Source organism: Mobula birostris, chromosome 2 (genome assembly GCF_030028105.1).
Source record: "Mobula birostris isolate sMobBir1 chromosome 2, sMobBir1.hap1, whole genome shotgun sequence".
Lineage (NCBI taxonomy): Eukaryota > Metazoa > Chordata > Chondrichthyes > Myliobatiformes > Myliobatidae > Mobula > Mobula birostris.
The window spans coordinates 13340312-13357425 of NC_092371.1; the positions used below are offsets into that span (position 1 = coordinate 13340312).

General features: G+C 57.4%; 1 protein-coding gene across 2 annotated transcripts in view; it reads left to right on the forward strand.

The window, feature by feature from the left end:
• Positions 1-17114, forward strand: part of pi4kb (phosphatidylinositol 4-kinase, catalytic, beta) — a 142066-nt gene that overhangs the window by 107457 nt on the left and 17495 nt on the right. For both annotated transcript variants that reach the window (XM_072283496.1, XM_072283505.1), the window contains 3 exons: positions 11618-11727; positions 15114-15218; positions 16466-16589. In XM_072283496.1, coding sequence (XP_072139597.1) covers positions 11618-11727; positions 15114-15218; positions 16466-16589 — 339 coding nt within the window. The remainder of the gene's footprint in view (positions 1-11617; positions 11728-15113; positions 15219-16465; positions 16590-17114) is intronic.

The window sequence follows — 17114 nt, forward strand, 5'->3', positions numbered from 1 at the left end:
GCAGTGTAGGAGTGGTGTGGGACGGGTCAGACTGGAGCGGTGTAGGAGTGGTGTCGGACGGGTCAGAGTGGAGCGGTGTGGGACGGGTGAGAGTGGAGCGGTGTAGGAGTGGTGTCGGACGGGTCAGAGTGGAGCAGTGTGGGACGGGTGAGAGTGGAGCGGTGTGGGAGTGGTGTGGGACGGGTCAGAGTGGAGCGGTGTGGGAGTGGTGTGGGACGGGTCAGAGTGGAGCGGTGTAGGAGTGGTGTGGGACGGGTGAGAGTGGAGCGGTGTGGGAGTGGTGTGGGACGGGTGAGAGTGGAGCGGTGTGGGAGTGGTGTGGGACGGGTGAGAGTGGAGCGGTGTGGGAGTGGTGTGGGACGGGTGAGAGTGGAGCGGTGTGGGAGTGGTGTGGGACGGGTGAGAGTGGAGCGGTGTGGGAGTGGTGTGGGACGGGTCAGAGTGGAGCGGTGTGGGAGTGGTGTGGGACGGGTGAGAGTGGAGCGGTGTGGGAGTGGTGTGGGACGGGTGAGGGTGGAGCGGTGTGGGAGTGGTGTGGGACGGGTGAGAGTGGAGCGGTGTGGGAGTGGTGTGGGACGGGTGAGGGTGGAGCGGTGTGGGAGTGGTGTGGGACGGGTGAGAGTGGAGCGGTGTGGGAGTGGTGTGGGACGGGTGAGGGTGGAGCGGTGTAGGAGTGGTGTGGGACGGGTGAGAGTGGAGCGGTGTGGGAGTGGTGTGGGACGGGTGAGAGTGGAGCGGTGTGGGAGTGGTGTGGGACGGGTGAGAGTGGAGCGGTGTGGGAGTGGTGTGGGACGGGTGAGAGTGGAGCGGTGTAGGAGTGGTGTGGGACTGGTGAGAGTGGAGCGGTGTAGGAGTGGTGTGGGACGGGTGAGAGTGGAGCGGTGTGGGAGTGGTGTGGGACGGGTGAGAGTGGAGCGGTGTGGGAGTGGTGTGGGACGGGTGAGAGTGGAGCGGTGTGGGAGTGGTGTGGGACGGGTGAGAGTGGAGCGGTGTGGGAGTGGTGTGGGACGGGTGAGAGTGGAGCGGTGTGGGAGTGGTGTGGGACGGGTGAGAGTGGAGCGGTGTGGGAGTGGTGTGGGACGGGTGAGAGTGGAGCGGTGTGGGAGTGGTGTGGGACGGGTGAGAGTGGAGCGGTGTGGGAGTGGTGTGGGACGGGTGAGAGTGGAGCGGTGTGGGAGTGGTGTGGGACGGGTGAGAGTGGAGCGGTGTGGGAGTGGTGTGGGACGGGTGAGAGTGGAGCGGTGTGGGAGTGGTGTGGGACGGGTGAGAGTGGAGCGGTGTGGGAGTGGTGTGGGACGGGTGAGAGTGGAGCGGTGTGGGAGTGGTGTGGGACGGGTGAGAGTGGAGCGGTGTAGGAGTGGTGTGGGACGGGTGAGAGTGGAGCGGTGTAGGAGTGGTGTGGGACGGGTGAGAGTGGAGCGGTGTGGGACGGGTGAGAGTGGAGCGGTGTAGGAGTGGTGTGGGACGGGTGAGAGTGGAGCGGTGTGGGAGTGGTGTGGGACGGGTGAGAGTGGAGCGGTGTAGGAGTGGTGTGAGACGGGTGAGAGTGGAGCGGTGTAGGAGTGGTGTGGGACGGGTGAGGGTGGAGCGGTGTGGGACGGGTCAGAGTGGAGCGGTGTAGGAGTGGTGTGGGACGGGTGAGAGTGGAGCGGTGTGGGAGTGGTGTGGGACGGGTGAGAGTGGAGCGGTGTGGGAGTGGTGTGGGACGGGTGAGAGTGGAGCGGTGTGGGAGTGGTGTGGGACGGGTGAGAGTGGAGCGGTGTGGGAGTGGTGTGGGACGGGTCAGAGTGGAGCGGTGTAGGAGTGGTGTCGGACGGGTCAGAGTGGAGCGGTGTGGGAGTGGTGTGGGACGGGTGAGAGTGGAGCGGTGTGGGAGTGGTGTGGGACGGGTGAGAGTGGAGCAGTGTAGGAGTGGTGTGGGACGGGTGAGAGTGGAGCGGTGTAGGAGTGGTGTGGGACGGGTGAGAGTGGAGTGGTGTGGGACGGGTGAGAGTGGAGCGGTGTGGGAGTGGTGTGGGACGGGTGAGAGTGGAGCGGTGTGGGAGTGGTGTGGGACGGGTGAGAGTGGAGCGGTGTGGGAGTGGTGTGGGACGGGTGAGAGTGGAGCGGTGTGGGAGTGGTGTGGGACGGGTCAGAGTGGAGCGGTGTGGGAGTGGTGTGGGACGGGTGAGAGTGGAGCGGTGTGGGAGTGGTGTGGGACGGGTGAGAGTGGAGCGGTGTGGGAGTGGTGTGGGACGGGTGAGAGTGGAGCGGTGTGGGAGTGGTGTGGGACGGGTGAGAGTGGAGCGGTGTGGGAGTGGTGTGGGACGGGTGAGAGTGGAGCGGTGTGGGAGTGGTGTGGGACGGGTGAGAGTGGAGCGGTGTGGGAGTGGTGTGGGACGGGTGAGAGTGGAGCGGTGTGGGAGTGGTGTGGGACGGGTGAGAGTGGAGCGGTGTGGGACGGGTGAGAGTGGAGCGGTGTGGGAGTGGTGTGGGACGGGTGAGAGCGGAGCGGTGTAGGAGTGGTGTGGGACGGGTGAGAGTGGAGCGGTGTGGGAGTGGTGTGGGACGGGTGAGAGTGGAGCGGTGTGGGAGTGGTGTGGGACGGGTCAGAGTGGAGCGGTGCAGGAGTGGTGTGGGACGGGTGAGAGTGGAGCGGTGTAGGAGTGGTGTGGGACGGGTGAGAGTGGAGCGGTGTGGGAGTGGTGTGGGACGGGTGAGGGTGGAGCGGTGTAGGAGTGGTGTGGGACCGGTCAGAGTGGAGCAGTGTGGGAGTGGTGTGGGACGGGTGAGAGTGGAGCAGTGTGGGACGGGTGAGAGTGGAGTGGTGTGGGACGGGTGAGAGTGGAGCGGTGTGGGAGTGGTGTGGGACGGGTGAGAGTGGAGCGGTGTGGGAGTGGTGTGGGACGGGTGAGAGTGGAGCGGTGTGGGAGTGGTGTGGGACGGGTGAGAGTGGAGCGGTGTGGGAGTGGTGTGGGACGGGTCAGAGTGGAGCGGTGTGGGAGTGGTGTGGGACGGGTCAGAGTGGAGCGGTGTGGGAGTGGTGTGGGACGGGTGAGAGTGGAGCGGTGTGGGAGTGGTGTGGGACGGGTGAGAGTGGAGCGGTGTGGGAGTGGTGTGGGACGGGTGAGAGTGGAGCGGTGTGGGAGTGGTGTGGGACGGGTCAGAGTGGAGCGGTGTGGGAGTGGTGTGGGACGGGTGAGAGTGGAGCGGTGTGGGAGTGGTGTGGGACGGGTGAGAGTGGAGCGGTGTGGGAGTGGTGTGGGACGGGTGAGAGTGGAGCGGTGTGGGAGTGGTGTGGGACGGGTGAGAGTGGAGCGGTGTGGGAGTGGTGTGGGACGGGTGAGAGTGGAGCGGTGTGGGAGTGGTGTGGGACGGGTGAGAGTGGAGCGGTGTGGGAGTGGTGTGGGACGGGTGAGAGTGGAGCGGTGTGGGAGTGGTGTGGGACGGGTGAGAGTGGAGCGGTGTGGGACGGGTGTGGGACGGGTGAGAGTGGAGCGGTGTGGGAGTGGTGTGGGACGGGTCAGAGTGGAGCGGTGTGGGAGTGGTGTGGGACGGGTGAGAGTGGAGCGGTGTAGGAGTGGTGTGGGACGGGTGAGGGTGGAGCGGTGCAGGAGTGGTGTGGGACGGGTCAGAGTGGAGCGGTGTGGGAGTGGTGTGGGACGGGTGAGAGTGGAGCGGTGTGGGAGTGGTGTGGGACGGGTGAGAGCGGAGCGGTGTAGGAGTGGTGTGGGACGGGTGAGAGCGGAGCGGTGTGGGAGTGGTGTGGGACGGGTGAGAGCGGAGCGGTGTGGGAGTGGTGTGGGACGGGTGAGAGCGGAGCGGTGTGGGAGTGGTGTGGGACGGGTGAGAGTGGAGCGGTGTGGGAGTGGTGTGGGACGGGTGAGAGTGGAGCGGTGTGGGAGTGGTGTGGGACGGGTCAGAGTGGAGCGGTGTAGGAGTGGTGTGGGACGGGTGAGAGTGGAGCGGTGTAGGAGTGGTGTGGGACGGGTGAGAGTGGAGCGGTGTGGGAGTGGTGTGGGACGGGTGAGGGTGGAGCGGTGTAGGAGTGGTGTGGGACCGGTCAGAGTGGAGCAGTGTGGGAGTGGTGTGGGACGGGTGAGAGTGGAGCGGTGTAGGAGTGGTGTGGGACGGGTCAGAGTGGAGCGGTGTGGGAGTGGTGTGGGACGGGTGAGAGTGGAGCGGTGTGGGAGTGGTGTGGGACGGGTGAGAGTGGAGCAGTGTAGGAGTGGTGTGGGACGGGTGAGAGTGGAGCGGTGTGGGAGTGGTGTGGGACGGGTGAGGATGGAGCAGTGTGGGAGTGGTGTGGGACGGGTCAGAGTGGAGCGGTGTGGGAGTGGTGTGGGACGGGTGAGAGTGGAGCGGTGTAGGAGTGGTGTGGGACGGGTGAGAGTGGAGCGGTGTAGGAGTGGTGTGGGACGGGTGAGGGTGGAGCAGTGTAGGAGTGGTGTGGGACGGGTGAGAGTGGAGCGGTGTGGGAGTGGTGTGGGACGGGTGAGAGTGGAGCGGTGTGGGAGTGGTGTGGGACGGGTGAGAGTGGAGCAGTGTGGGAGTGGTGTGGGACGGGTGAAAGTGGAGCAGTGTGGGAGTGGTGTAGGACGGGTGAGAGTGGAGCAGTGTAGGAGTGGTGTGGGACGGGTCAGACTGGAGCGGTGTAGGAGTGGTGTCGGACGGGTCAGAGTGGAGCGGTGTGGGACGGGTGAGAGTGGAGCGGTGTAGGAGTGGTGTCGGACGGGTCAGAGTGGAGCAGTGTGGGACGGGTGAGAGTGGAGCGGTGTGGGAGTGGTGTGGGACGGGTCAGAGTGGAGCGGTGTGGGAGTGGTGTGGGACGGGTCAGAGTGGAGCGGTGTAGGAGTGGTGTGGGACGGGTGAGAGTGGAGCGGTGTGGGAGTGGTGTGGGACGGGTGAGAGTGGAGCGGTGTGGGAGTGGTGTGGGACGGGTGAGAGTGGAGCGGTGTGGGAGTGGTGTGGGACGGGTCAGAGTGGAGCAGTGTGGGAGTGGTGTGGGACGGGTGAGAGTGGAGCGGTGTGGGAGTGGTGTGGGACGGGTCAGAGTGGAGCGGTGTGGGAGTGGTGTGGGACGGGTGAGAGTGGAGCGGTGTGGGAGTGGTGTGGGACGGGTGAGGGTGGAGCGGTGTGGGAGTGGTGTGGGACGGGTGAGAGTGGAGCGGTGTGGGAGTGGTGTGGGACGGGTGAGGGTGGAGCGGTGTGGGAGTGGTGTGGGACGGGTGAGAGTGGAGCGGTGTGGGAGTGGTGTGGGACGGGTGAGGGTGGAGCGGTGTAGGAGTGGTGTGGGACGGGTGAGGGTGGAGCGGTGTGGGAGTGGTGTGGGACGGGTGAGGGTGGAGCGGTGTGGGAGTGGTGTGGGACGGGTGAGAGTGGAGCGGTGTGGGAGTGGTGTGGGACGGGTGAGAGTGGAGCGGTGTGGGAGTGGTGTGGGACTGGTGAGAGTGGAGCGGTGTAGGAGTGGTGTGGGACGGGTGAGAGTGGAGCGGTGTGGGAGTGGTGTGGGACGGGTGAGAGTGGAGCGGTGTGGGAGTGGTGTGGGACGGGTGAGAGTGGAGCGGTGTGGGAGTGGTGTGGGACGGGTGAGAGTGGAGCGGTGTGGGAGTGGTGTGGGACGGGTGAGAGTGGAGCGGTGTGGGAGTGGTGTGGGACGGGTGAGAGTGGAGCGGTGTGGGAGTGGTGTGGGACGGGTGAGAGTGGAGCGGTGTGGGAGTGGTGTGGGACGGGTGAGAGTGGAGCGGTGTGGGAGTGGTGTGGGACGGGTGAGAGTGGAGCGGTGTAGGAGTGGTGTGGGACGGGTGAGAGTGGAGCGGTGTAGGAGTGGTGTGGGACGGGTGAGAGTGGAGCGGTGTAGGAGTGGTGTGGGACGGGTGAGAGTGGAGCGGTGTGGGACGGGTGAGAGTGGAGCGGTGTAGGAGTGGTGTGGGACGGGTGAGAGTGGAGCGGTGTGGGAGTGGTGTGGGACGGGTGAGAGTGGAGCGGTGTAGGAGTGGTGTGAGACGGGTGAGAGTGGAGCGGTGTAGGAGTGGTGTGGGACGGGTGAGGGTGGAGCGGTGTGGGACGGGTCAGAGTGGAGCGGTGTAGGAGTGGTGTGGGACGGGTGAGAGTGGAGCGGTGTGGGAGTGGTGTGGGACGGGTGAGAGTGGAGCGGTGTGGGAGTGGTGTGGGACGGGTGAGAGTGGAGCGGTGTGGGAGTGGTGTGGGACGGGTGAGAGTGGAGCGGTGTGGGAGTGGTGTGGGACGGGTGAGGGTGGAGCGGTGTGGGAGTGGTGTGGGACGGGTGAGAGTGGAGCGGTGTGGGAGTGGTGTGGGACGGGTGAGAGTGGAGCGGTGTGGGAGTGGTGTGGGACGGGTGAGAGTGGAGCGGTGTGGGAGTGGTGTGGGACGGGTGAGAGTGGAGCGGTGTAGGAGTGGTGTGGGACGGGTGAGAGTGGAGCGGTGTAGGAGTGGTGTGGGACGGGTCAGAGTGGAGCGGTGTGGGAGTGGTGTGGGACGGGTGAGAGTGGAGCGGTGTGGGAGTGGTGTGGGACGGGTGAGAGTGGAGCGGTGTAGGAGTGGTGTGGGACGGGTGAGAGTGGAGCGGTGTGGGAGTGGTGTGGGACGGGTGAGGGTGGAGCGGTGTAGGAGTGGTGTGGGACGGGTGAGAGTGGAGCGGTGTAGGAGTGGTGTGGGACGGGTCAGAGTGGAGCGGTGTGGGAGTGGTGTGGGACGGGTGAGAGTGGAGCGGTGTAGGAGTGGTGTGGGACGGGTCAGAGTGGAGCAGTGTGGGAGTGGTGTGGGACGGGTGAGAGTGGAGCGGTGTGGGACGGGTGAGAGTGGAGCGGTGTAGGAGTGGTGTGGGACGGGTCAGAGTGGAGCAGTGTGGGAGTGGTGTGGGACGGGTGAGGGTGGAGCGGTGTGGGACGGGTGAGAGTGGAGCAGTGTAGGAGTGGTGTGGGACGGGTGAGAGTGGAGCGGTGTAGGAGTGGTGTGGGACGGGTCAGAGTGGAGCGGTGTGGGAGTGGTGTGGGACGGGTGAGAGTGGAGCGGTGTAGGAGTGGTGTGGGACGGGTGAGAGTGGAGCGGTGTGGGAGTGGTGTGGGACGGGTGAGAGTGGAGCGGTGTGGGAGTGGTGTGGGACGGGTCAGAGTGGAGCGGTGTGGGAGTGGTGTGGGACGGGTCAGAGTGGAGCGGTGTGGGAGTGGTGTGGGACGGGTCAGAGTGGAGCGGTGTGGGAGTGGTGTGGGACGGGTGAGAGTGGAGCGGTGTGGGAGTGGTGTGGGACGGGTGAGAGTGGAGCGGTGTGGGAGTGGTGTGGGACGGGTGAGAGTGGAGCGGTGTGGGAGTGGTGTGGGACGGGTGAGAGTGGAGCGGTGTAGGAGTGGTGTGGGACGGGTGAGGGTGGAGCGGTGTAGGAGTGGTGTGGGACGGGTGAGAGTGGAGCGGTGTGGGAGTGGTGTGGGACGGGTGAGAGTGGAGCGGTGTGGGAGTGGTGTGGGACGGGTGAGAGTGGAGCGGTGTAGGAGTGGTGTGGGACGGGTGAGGGTGGAGCGGTGTGGGAGTGGTGTGGGACGGGTGAAAGTGGAGCAGTGTGGGAGTGGTGTAGGACGGGTGAGAGTGGAGCAGTGTAGGAGTGGTGTGGGACGGGTCAGACTGGAGCGGTGTAGGAGTGGTGTCGGACGGGTCAGAGTGGAGCGGTGTGGGACGGGTGAGAGTGGAGCGGTGTAGGAGTGGTGTCGGACGGGTCAGAGTGGAGCAGTGTGGGACGGGTGAGAGTGGAGCGGTGTGGGAGTGGTGTGGGACGGATCAGAGTGGAGCGGTGTGGGAGTGGTGTGGGACGGGTCAGAGTGGAGCGGTGTAGGAGTGGTGTGGGACGGGTGAGAGTGGAGCGGTGTGGGAGTGGTGTGGGACGGGTGAGAGTGGAGCGGTGTGGGAGTGGTGTGGGACGGGTGAGAGTGGAGCGGTGTGGGAGTGGTGTGGGACGGGTCAGAGTGGAGCGGTGTGGGAGTGGTGTGGGACGGGTGAGAGTGGAGCGGTGTGGGAGTGGTGTGGGACGGGTCAGAGTGGAGCGGTGTGGGAGTGGTGTGGGACGGGTGAGAGTGGAGCGGTGTGGGAGTGGTGTGGGACGGGTGAGAGTGGAGCGGTGTGGGAGTGGTGTGGGACGGGTGAGGGTGGAGCGGTGTGGGAGTGGTGTGGGACGGGTGAGGGTGGAGCGGTGTGGGAGTGGTGTGGGACGGGTGAGGGTGGAGCGGTGTGGGAGTGGTGTGGGACGGGTGAGAGTGGAGCGGTGTGGGAGTGGTGTGGGACGGGTGAGAGTGGAGCGGTGTGGGAGTGGTGTGGGACGGGTGAGAGTGGAGCGGTGTGGGAGTGGTGTGGGACGGGTGAGAGTGGAGCGGTGTGGGAGTGGTGTGGGACTGGTGAGAGTGGAGCGGTGTAGGAGTGGTGTGGGACGGGTGAGAGTGGAGCGGTGTGGGAGTGGTGTGGGACGGGTGAGAGTGGAGCGGTGTGGGAGTGGTGTGGGACGGGTGAGAGTGGAGCGGTGTGGGAGTGGTGTGGGACGGGTGAGAGTGGAGCGGTGTGGGAGTGGTGTGGGACGGGTGAGAGTGGAGCGGTGTGGGAGTGGTGTGGGACGGGTGAGAGTGGAGCGGTGTGGGAGTGGTGTGGGACGGGTGAGAGTGGAGCGGTGTGGGAGTGGTGTGGGACGGGTGAGAGTGGAGCGGTGTGGGAGTGGTGTGGGACGGGTGAGAGTGGAGCGGTGTGGGAGTGGTGTGGGACGGGTGAGAGTGGAGCGGTGTGGGAGTGGTGTGGGACGGGTGAGAGTGGAGCGGTGTGGGAGTGGTGTGGGACGGGTGAGAGTGGAGCGGTGTGGGAGTGGTGTGGGACGGGTCAGAGTGGAGCGGTGTAGGAGTGGTGTCGGACGGGTCAGAGTGGAGCGGTGTGGGAGTGGTGTGGGACGGGTGAGAGTGGAGCGGTGTGGGAGTGGTGTGGGACGGGTGAGAGTGGAGCAGTGTAGGAGTGGTGTGGGACGGGTGAGAGTGGAGCGGTGTAGGAGTGGTGTGGGACGGGTGAGAGTGGAGTGGTGTGGGACGGGTGAGAGTGGAGCGGTGTGGGAGTGGTGTGGGACGGGTGAGGGTGGAGCGGTGTGGGAGTGGTGTGGGACGGGTCAGAGTGGAGCAGTGTGGGAGTGGTGTGGGACGGGTGAGAGTGGAGCGGTGTGGGAGTGGTGTGGGACGGGTGAGGGTGGAGTGGTGTGGGACGGGTCAGAGTGGAGCAGTGTGGGAGTGGTGTGGGACGGGTGAGGATGGAGCGGTGTGGGAGTGGTGTGGGACGGGTGAGAGTGGAGCGGTGTGGGAGTGGTGTGGGACGGGTGAGAGTGGAGCGGTGTGGGAGTGGTGTGGGACGGGTGAGAGTGGAGCGGTGTAGGAGTGGTGTGGGACGGGTCAGAGTGGAGCGGTGTGGGAGTGGTGTGGGACGGGTGAGAGTGGAGCGGTGTGGGAGTGGTGTGGGACGGGTGAGGGTGGAGCGGTGTGGGAGTGGTGTGGGACGGGTGAGAGTGGAGCGGTGTAGGAGTGGTGTGGGACGGGTGAGAGTGGAGCGGTGTGGGAGTGGTGTGGGACGGGTGAGAGTGGAGCGGTGTAGGAGTGGTGTGGGACGGGTGAGAGTGGAGCGGTGTGGGAGTGGTGTGGGACGGGTGAGAGTGGAGCGGTGTGGGAGTGGTGTGGGACGGGTGAGGATGGAGCGGTGTGGGAGTGGTGTGGGACGGGTGAGGGTGGAGCGGTGTGGGAGTGGTGTGGGACGGGTCAGAGTGGAGCGGTGTGGGAGTGGTGTGGGACGGGTGAGTGTGGAGCGGTGTGGGAGTGGTGTGGGACGGGTGAGGGTGGAGCGGTGTGGGAGTGGTGTGGGACGGGTGAGGGTGGAGCGGTGTGGGAGTGGTGTGGGACGGGTGAGAGTGGAGCGGTGTGGGAGTGGTGTGGGACGGGTGAGAGTGGAGCGGTGTGGGAGTGGTGTGGGACGGGTGAGGGTGGAGAGGTGTGGGAGTGGTGTGGGACGGGTCAGAGTGGAGCAGTGTGGGAGTGGTGTGGGACGGGTGGCAAGGAAGGAGGACTGGGATGGAGGATGGCGTGGGTGCAGACACACCCAGCCATGAGACAAAAGGTCTGGTCATTTGATTCGGAACATTTGGTTTATTGATCATTACAGAATGTCTCTCTGGTGTTTCCCGCTCAATATTCTCTCCCTTACCCTTTTCCCAACCATGATTTCCCTCTCTGCCCTCTTCCCACTCTCAGTCCACAGTAGAGACCCATATCAGGATAGGTTTACCATCACTCACATGCAATGACTTTTTTTGCGGCAGCAGTAGATAAAATTACTACAGTATTATGTAATGGTCTTAGGCACCCTAGTGAAATATATGGGCCAAAGACTTTTGCACAATACTGTATACGTCACCATAAACAACCTTGAGATTCATCTTCTTGCAGGCGATCACAGTTTTACAAGGAACACAATAGAACCAATGAAAGACCACATCCAACAGGACAGACAACAAGCAGTCTGCATAAAAACAAACTCTGCAAATAGAAAAAGAAAAGTATGATAATAAATAAACAAGAAATATCAAGAACATGAGATGAAGAATCCTTGAAAGTGGGAACGGATCAGTGATGGGACAAGTGAAATTTAGTGATGTTATCCCCTTTGTTTCAAGAACCTAATGGTTGAGGGGTAATAACTGTTCCTGAACCTGGTGGTGTGAGTCATGAGGCTCCTGTACCTCCTTCCTGATGGCAGCAGTGAGTTGAGAGGATACCCTGGGTGATGGATGCTGCTATCGTGCGACCGCGCTCTGTATTGTTGAGTTCAATGGTGGAGTTGGCCGTATCCACTACTTTTTATAGGCTTTTCCGTTCAAAGGTATTGGTGTTTCCATACCAGGCTGTGATGCCACCAGTCAGTATGTCAATATACTCTCCACCTATAGAACTTATTCAGAGTTTTAAATGACACACTGAATCTTCGCAATCTTTTAACAAAGTAGAGGCTTCATCTGTTCGTGCTGACCTAGCAGAAAGAGCATTTATCCTAGACCCAAGATAGATCTTCCAAAATAATAATACCGAGGAACTTAAAAGTTGCTGACCCTCTCCACCTCTGATCTCCCGATGAGGACTGGCTCATGGACCTCTAGCTTCCTCCTCCTGAAGTCAATAATCATCTCCATCAGCTCATTGGGTCTGCTTTTCTATGGCTGGTTATGTTTTTATTTTCTCAAATTCATTTCCTGCCTTCTTCCTGTGATGGTTAATCAAGAACCGATCAACCTCTGCTGTAAGTACAGCCAATGACATGAGATCTACAGCACCCACACCCCTCTCCACCCTGCCCACGATGAATTCCACAGGCTTACCTCCCTTGGCTGAAGAAGCGTCTCCTCACCTCAGTTCTGACGGAGCATCCCTTTGTTCTGAGGCAGTGCTCGGGAACTGGAGGCTCTTCCACTATTGGTAACATTCTCTTCACGCCCACGCTGAGCTTTCAATGAGCTCTGTTCCATGAAACATGTCGGTAGAGAGTCTTTGATTGTGTCTGCAGCTGTCAAATTAAATGAGGCTAAATTCTGATTGCTATTAATCCTGCTCCCTGCCCACAGCTACCTGAAGTGCACACCAACAGCAGCGATAACATCTCCCAGTTTTCTGTGGATAGCATCACAAGTCAGGAGAGCAAGGAGCCAGTGTTTATAGCTGCCGGTGATATCAGGTAAGTGGAATCAGGCTTATCATTGACATACATCATGAAATATGTTGTTTTGTGGTAGCAGTACAATGCAATACATTAAAAATTACTATAAGTTACAATGAGATCTACATAAAAAATAAGTAGTATAAAAAAAGATCAAAATAGTGAGGTAGTATTTATGGGTTATGAGCCATTCAAAAATCTGATGGTGGAGGGCAAGAAGTTCCCTCTAAAACATTTCAGGCTCCTGTACCTCCTCCCTAATGGTAGTAATGAGGAGAGGACATGTTATGTTGGCAACAGAAGCATCCAGAGCATGGCCTCTCCTCATTCCGTATGTCCTTGGAAGGTGAGAGGAAACCCATGCAGTCATGAAGAGATCGCATAAACTCCTTATAGAGGGCAGTGGGAAGTGAGCCCTAATTGCTGGCGCTTAAGGTGTGCCGCCATTTGACTGAGGTGCTTGGTGTTTCAGTTCAGCATGTGCCAGGAATGGTGGGGTGCTTCCTTGAGCAACCTATCCAGATAATAGTGGCACTGTGAGGTGTTGCACTGTGGGAGGACAAACCAGAGTAGATCTTACACCATGAGTGGTAGGGCACTGAGGAGTGCGGTACAACAGACAGATCTGGGAATACAGATCCAGGATTTCTTGTAAGTGGTGTCACAGGTACGTAGGTAGGGTTGTAATGAAAGCTTTTGGTACATTGGCCTTCATAAATCAATGTATTGAATTGCGATGCTATGTTGAAATTATATAAGATGTTGGTGAGGCCTAATTTGGAGTATTGTGTCCAGTTTTGTTCACCTACCTACAGGAAAGATGTAAATACGGTTGAAAAGAGTGCAGAAAAAATTTACAAGAATGTTGCCAGGATTTGAGGGCCTAAGTTATTGGGAAAAGGTTGAATAGGTTAGGACTTTATTCTGTAGAGCGTAGTAGACTGAGGGGAGATTTGATAGAGGTATACAGAATTATGAGGGGTATAGATAGGGTAAACGCAAAAAGGCTTTTTTCACTGAGGTTGGGTGAAACTACAATCAGACGTCATGGATTAAGGGTGAAAGGTGAAATGTTTAAGGGAAATATGAAGAGGAACTTCTTCACTCAGACAGTGGTGAGAGTGTGGAACAAGCTGCCAGCACAAGTGGTTTGATTTCAACATTTAACTTAAATTTGGTTAGGTACATGGATGGGAGAGTTATGGTCCAGTTGCAGGTCAATGGGACTAGGCAGAATAATGATTCTGCACAGACCAAATGGGGCAAAGGGCCTGTTTCTCTGCTATAGGGCTCTGTGACTCTCTGACTATATAATCTGGCAGATTACCTCATCGCCAGAACTCGGTTACAGACACCAAGACCTCACTTGCCGGGTCGCAAGAGGGGTCCTCCCATGTCAGATCCTTCTTGTACAGATGACACATCATCCCCACTGCATGCCTGCCCTCAGGATGGGTGTGTGATGGAGAGGATGTCACCCACCTCTTTACAGAGTGTGGATTTGTAAAGTTGTGGAGTTGGAAGCAAGGGTCCCTCCCTGTCCCAGTTCATCCCCAGCAGCTGCCTAACAGAGGACTCTCTGATCTACGGCCTGTTCCTGGGGACACATATGGAGACAGACATCAAGTGCTGTTGGAAGATCATCTACTTAGTGAAGGACGCCCTTTGGCTTGTCCGGCTGTTCTTCCAGCACAGTAAGATGTGCTGAGAATGCAGGGTGACGTGCTGAGGGACGTTCCAAGGCTCGGTGCAGACAAAACAGAATCTCAATGAGAAGGGCCCACAGAGTCTGGAACTCAATATGTGCAGGAGAACACGGGTAGGAACAGAGGGAGCGAAGCCCTCACCATTGAAATGGTGGATTACTCTTGGGGGCCACGAGTGGCAATGGTTTATGACTTAAAAAAATAAGTTAACACTACTGAATGTAAAGGTCGTGAATGTGGAAGTTTTGAATAGAATTTGACCTCTGACCCTCGACACAGGGGCCCCTCAGGGCTGTGTCCTAAGCCGCCTCCTTTACTCTCTGTATACCCATGACTATGTCGCCACCCACAGCTCCAATCTGCAAATTACATTTGCAGATGACACTACATTGATTGGCCTTATCTGAAATAATAACAAAGCAGCCTACAGAGAAGAAGTCATCACCCTGACACAGTGGTGTCAAGAAAACAACCTTTCCCTCAATGTCGCAAAAATAAAGGAGCTAGTTGTGGACTACAGGAGGAATGGAGACAGGCTAACCCCTATTGACATCAATGGATCTGAGGTTGAGGGGGTGAACAGCTTTAAGTTCCTCAGCATACACATCACTGAGGAGAAAAAGGAACAATAATGCCTCTTTCACCTCAGACGGTTGAGGAAGTTTGGTATAGGCCTCCAAATTCTAAGAACTTTGCACAGGGGCACAATTGAGAGCATCCTGACTGGCTGTATCACTGCCTGGTACGGGAACTGTACTTCCCTCAATCGCAGGACTCTGCAGAGAGTGGTGCGGACAGCCCAGCGCATCTGTAGTTGTGAACTTCCCATGATTCAGGACAATTACAAAGACAGGTGTGAGAAAAGGATCATTGGGGACCCGAGTCACCCCAACCACAAACTGTTCCAGCTGCTAATATGGTACTGCAGCTTAAAAGCCAGGACCAACAGGCTGCAGGACAGCTTCTCCCACCAGGCCATCAGACTGATTAATTCATGCTGATGCAGTTGTAATTCTGTTATTGACTGTCCTGTTTTGTACATGCTATTTATTACAAATTACTATAAATTGCACATTGCACATTTAGACAGAGACATAACGTAAAGATTTTTGCTCCTCGTGTATGTGAAGGATGTAAGAAATACAGTGGGTTCCCATTCATTGGGACCAGTACCTTTTGATCCAATTAAGCAGTTGCCCCAATTAGCTGAAGTTTCATGGAAATAGTTAAAAAGAATAAAAAGACATAAATGACCATTTAACTGAGTAACAATGTATTTAAGTGAAATACAGAATAAGTTAGAACACTATCACTACTACTACAGTACCATAAAACTGTGTATTAGTTCCTAATACTTATCGATGGAGGAATTCATCCAATTTATGCTACTGTGTTTTCTTGATTGACTGTAAATGAGCAAAATCAGTGCGGACACCTGGTGCAGATAATGGACTGACTTCATTGCCTTCCCGCATGAAGTGCATGGGACTGAAGCTAGTTGACAACAGTCTCTTGTCCCAATTAAGGGGCATAGTATCCCAAATAAACGAAGGAAATTCTGGCTATTTTCTCAATTAGTTTTTGTTTTGTAATAGTTGCCCAAATAAGCTGTTGCCCTGATTAAATACTGGCTCAATTAACCGGAATCCACTGTATGTAAAAAAAACAGAAGTAACAAGACGGCTTTTCATCCTGCAGGCGACGTCTCTCAGAGCAGCTGGCCCATGCACCCACTACGTTTAAACGGGACCCCGAGGACCCCTCTGCTGTGGCCCTGAAGGAACCGTGGCAGGAGAAAGTCGGGTAAGAACGGAGGGTGTGAAGCCCACCACAGCTGTCACATGCATTTTTTTTAACGTTTATCTTGGGGACCACAGAGCTTTGCTTTTGCAGAGAGGCCCAAAGATCATTTCAGTTGTTGCCAGTGTCATGGGGAAATTCATGTTACATATGTATCTTTGGGACATATAAGGAGGTCATTCAGCCCTTCAAATCCCAGTGTAATCTCATTTCCCTTTAACCAAGTCTACTCACTTGCCTCCACAGCTCCCCTGCCCTCTCCCACCCCCATTAACCAGCTCTTCAGGCCGTCTCTGGAGGACATACTCTATCTATTTATTTATTTATTGATTGATTGAGATACAGCGCACAACAGGCCCTTCCAGCCCTTTGAGCCGTGCTGCACCGCCCAGAAACCCCCAATATAATCCTAGTCTAATCACAGAACAATTTACAATGACCAGTTAACCTACTAACCAGAACACCTTTGGACTGTGTGAGGAAACCGGAGCACCCGGAGGAAACCCACAAGTTCCGCAAAGAGGACATACAGTCTCCTTGCAGATGATGTTGGAATTGAACTCTGAACTCTAACGCCCCAAGTCCGCTCCGCTATTCCATCATGGCTGATTTATTATCCCTCTCGACCCCATTCTCCTGCCTTCTACCCGTAACCTTTGACGCCCTTACTGATTAATAACCTATCAACCTCGGCTTTAAATATGCCTAGTGACTTAGCTTCCACAGTCATCTGTGGCAATGATTCACTACCCTCTGGCTAAAGCAGGGGTTCCCTCCTTTTTAATGCCATGGACCAATACCATTAAGCAAGGGGTCTGTGGATTCCTGGCTGGGAACCCCTGGGCTAAAGAAATTCCTCACCTCTGTTCTGAAGGGACGTCCTTGTACACTGAGGCTGGGCCCTCTGGTCTTAGACTTTTCCCCCTAGTGGGAACATCCTCTCTTCTCCACTCTATTCTATCTAGGCCATTCAATATTTGATAGGTTTCAATGAGATCCTCTCTCCTTTTTTCTAAACTCTAGTGACTACAGGCCCACAGCCATCAAGTGCTCTTCATACTCTTTCATTCTGGGGATCATTTTCATGAATCTTACTCGAGTCCCAGTACTTGTATCACTTCTGTCACTAACTTCAGTGCATGTGATTGGATGCCATCGGTTTTGGGTCACGTAGCCAGGCATTGTCTATAAACCCGTGTGCTAGCCTGGTTTCTAACATCGCTTTCAATTCCCCCTTTTCCCACGTGCAGGCGAATCCGAGAGAATTCTCCCTACGGCCACTTCCCGAACTGGCGACTGCTCTCAGTCATAGTCAAGTGCGGTGATGACCTTCGCCAGGAGCTCCTAGCTTACCAGGTCCTAAAGCAACTGCAGGTATGTCACAAACACGAGATTCTGCAGGTGCTGAAAATCCAGTGTAACACACAAAAAATGCTGGAGAAACTCAGCAAGTCAGGCTGCGGGGAGGTGGGTGTGTGCGGGAGGGAAGATGAAATGAGAAGCTGTGAGGGGAAGTGGGATAGGAGAGGAGAGTTGACCATGGGAGAAAGGGAAGGAGGAAGGAAACCTGAAGGAGGTGATAGGCAGATAAGGAGAAGAGAACGATTGAGAGGGGAATGAAGAATTGAAAAAGAGAGAAGGAGGGAGGGCAAAGAAATTAGCAGAAGTTGGAGAAATCAATATTCATGCCATCAGGTTGGAGGCTTCTCTGACGGAATATGAGGTGTTGCTCCTACAGCCTGAATTTGGCTTCATTATGGCAGTAGAGGAGGCCACAGATAAACATGTTGGGATGGGAATAAAAAGTCAAATTGAAATGGGAGGCGACTGTGAAATTCTGCCTTACGGATGGCATTGGGTCAATGGCACAGTAATAGCGTTACACTAAACACTACATTA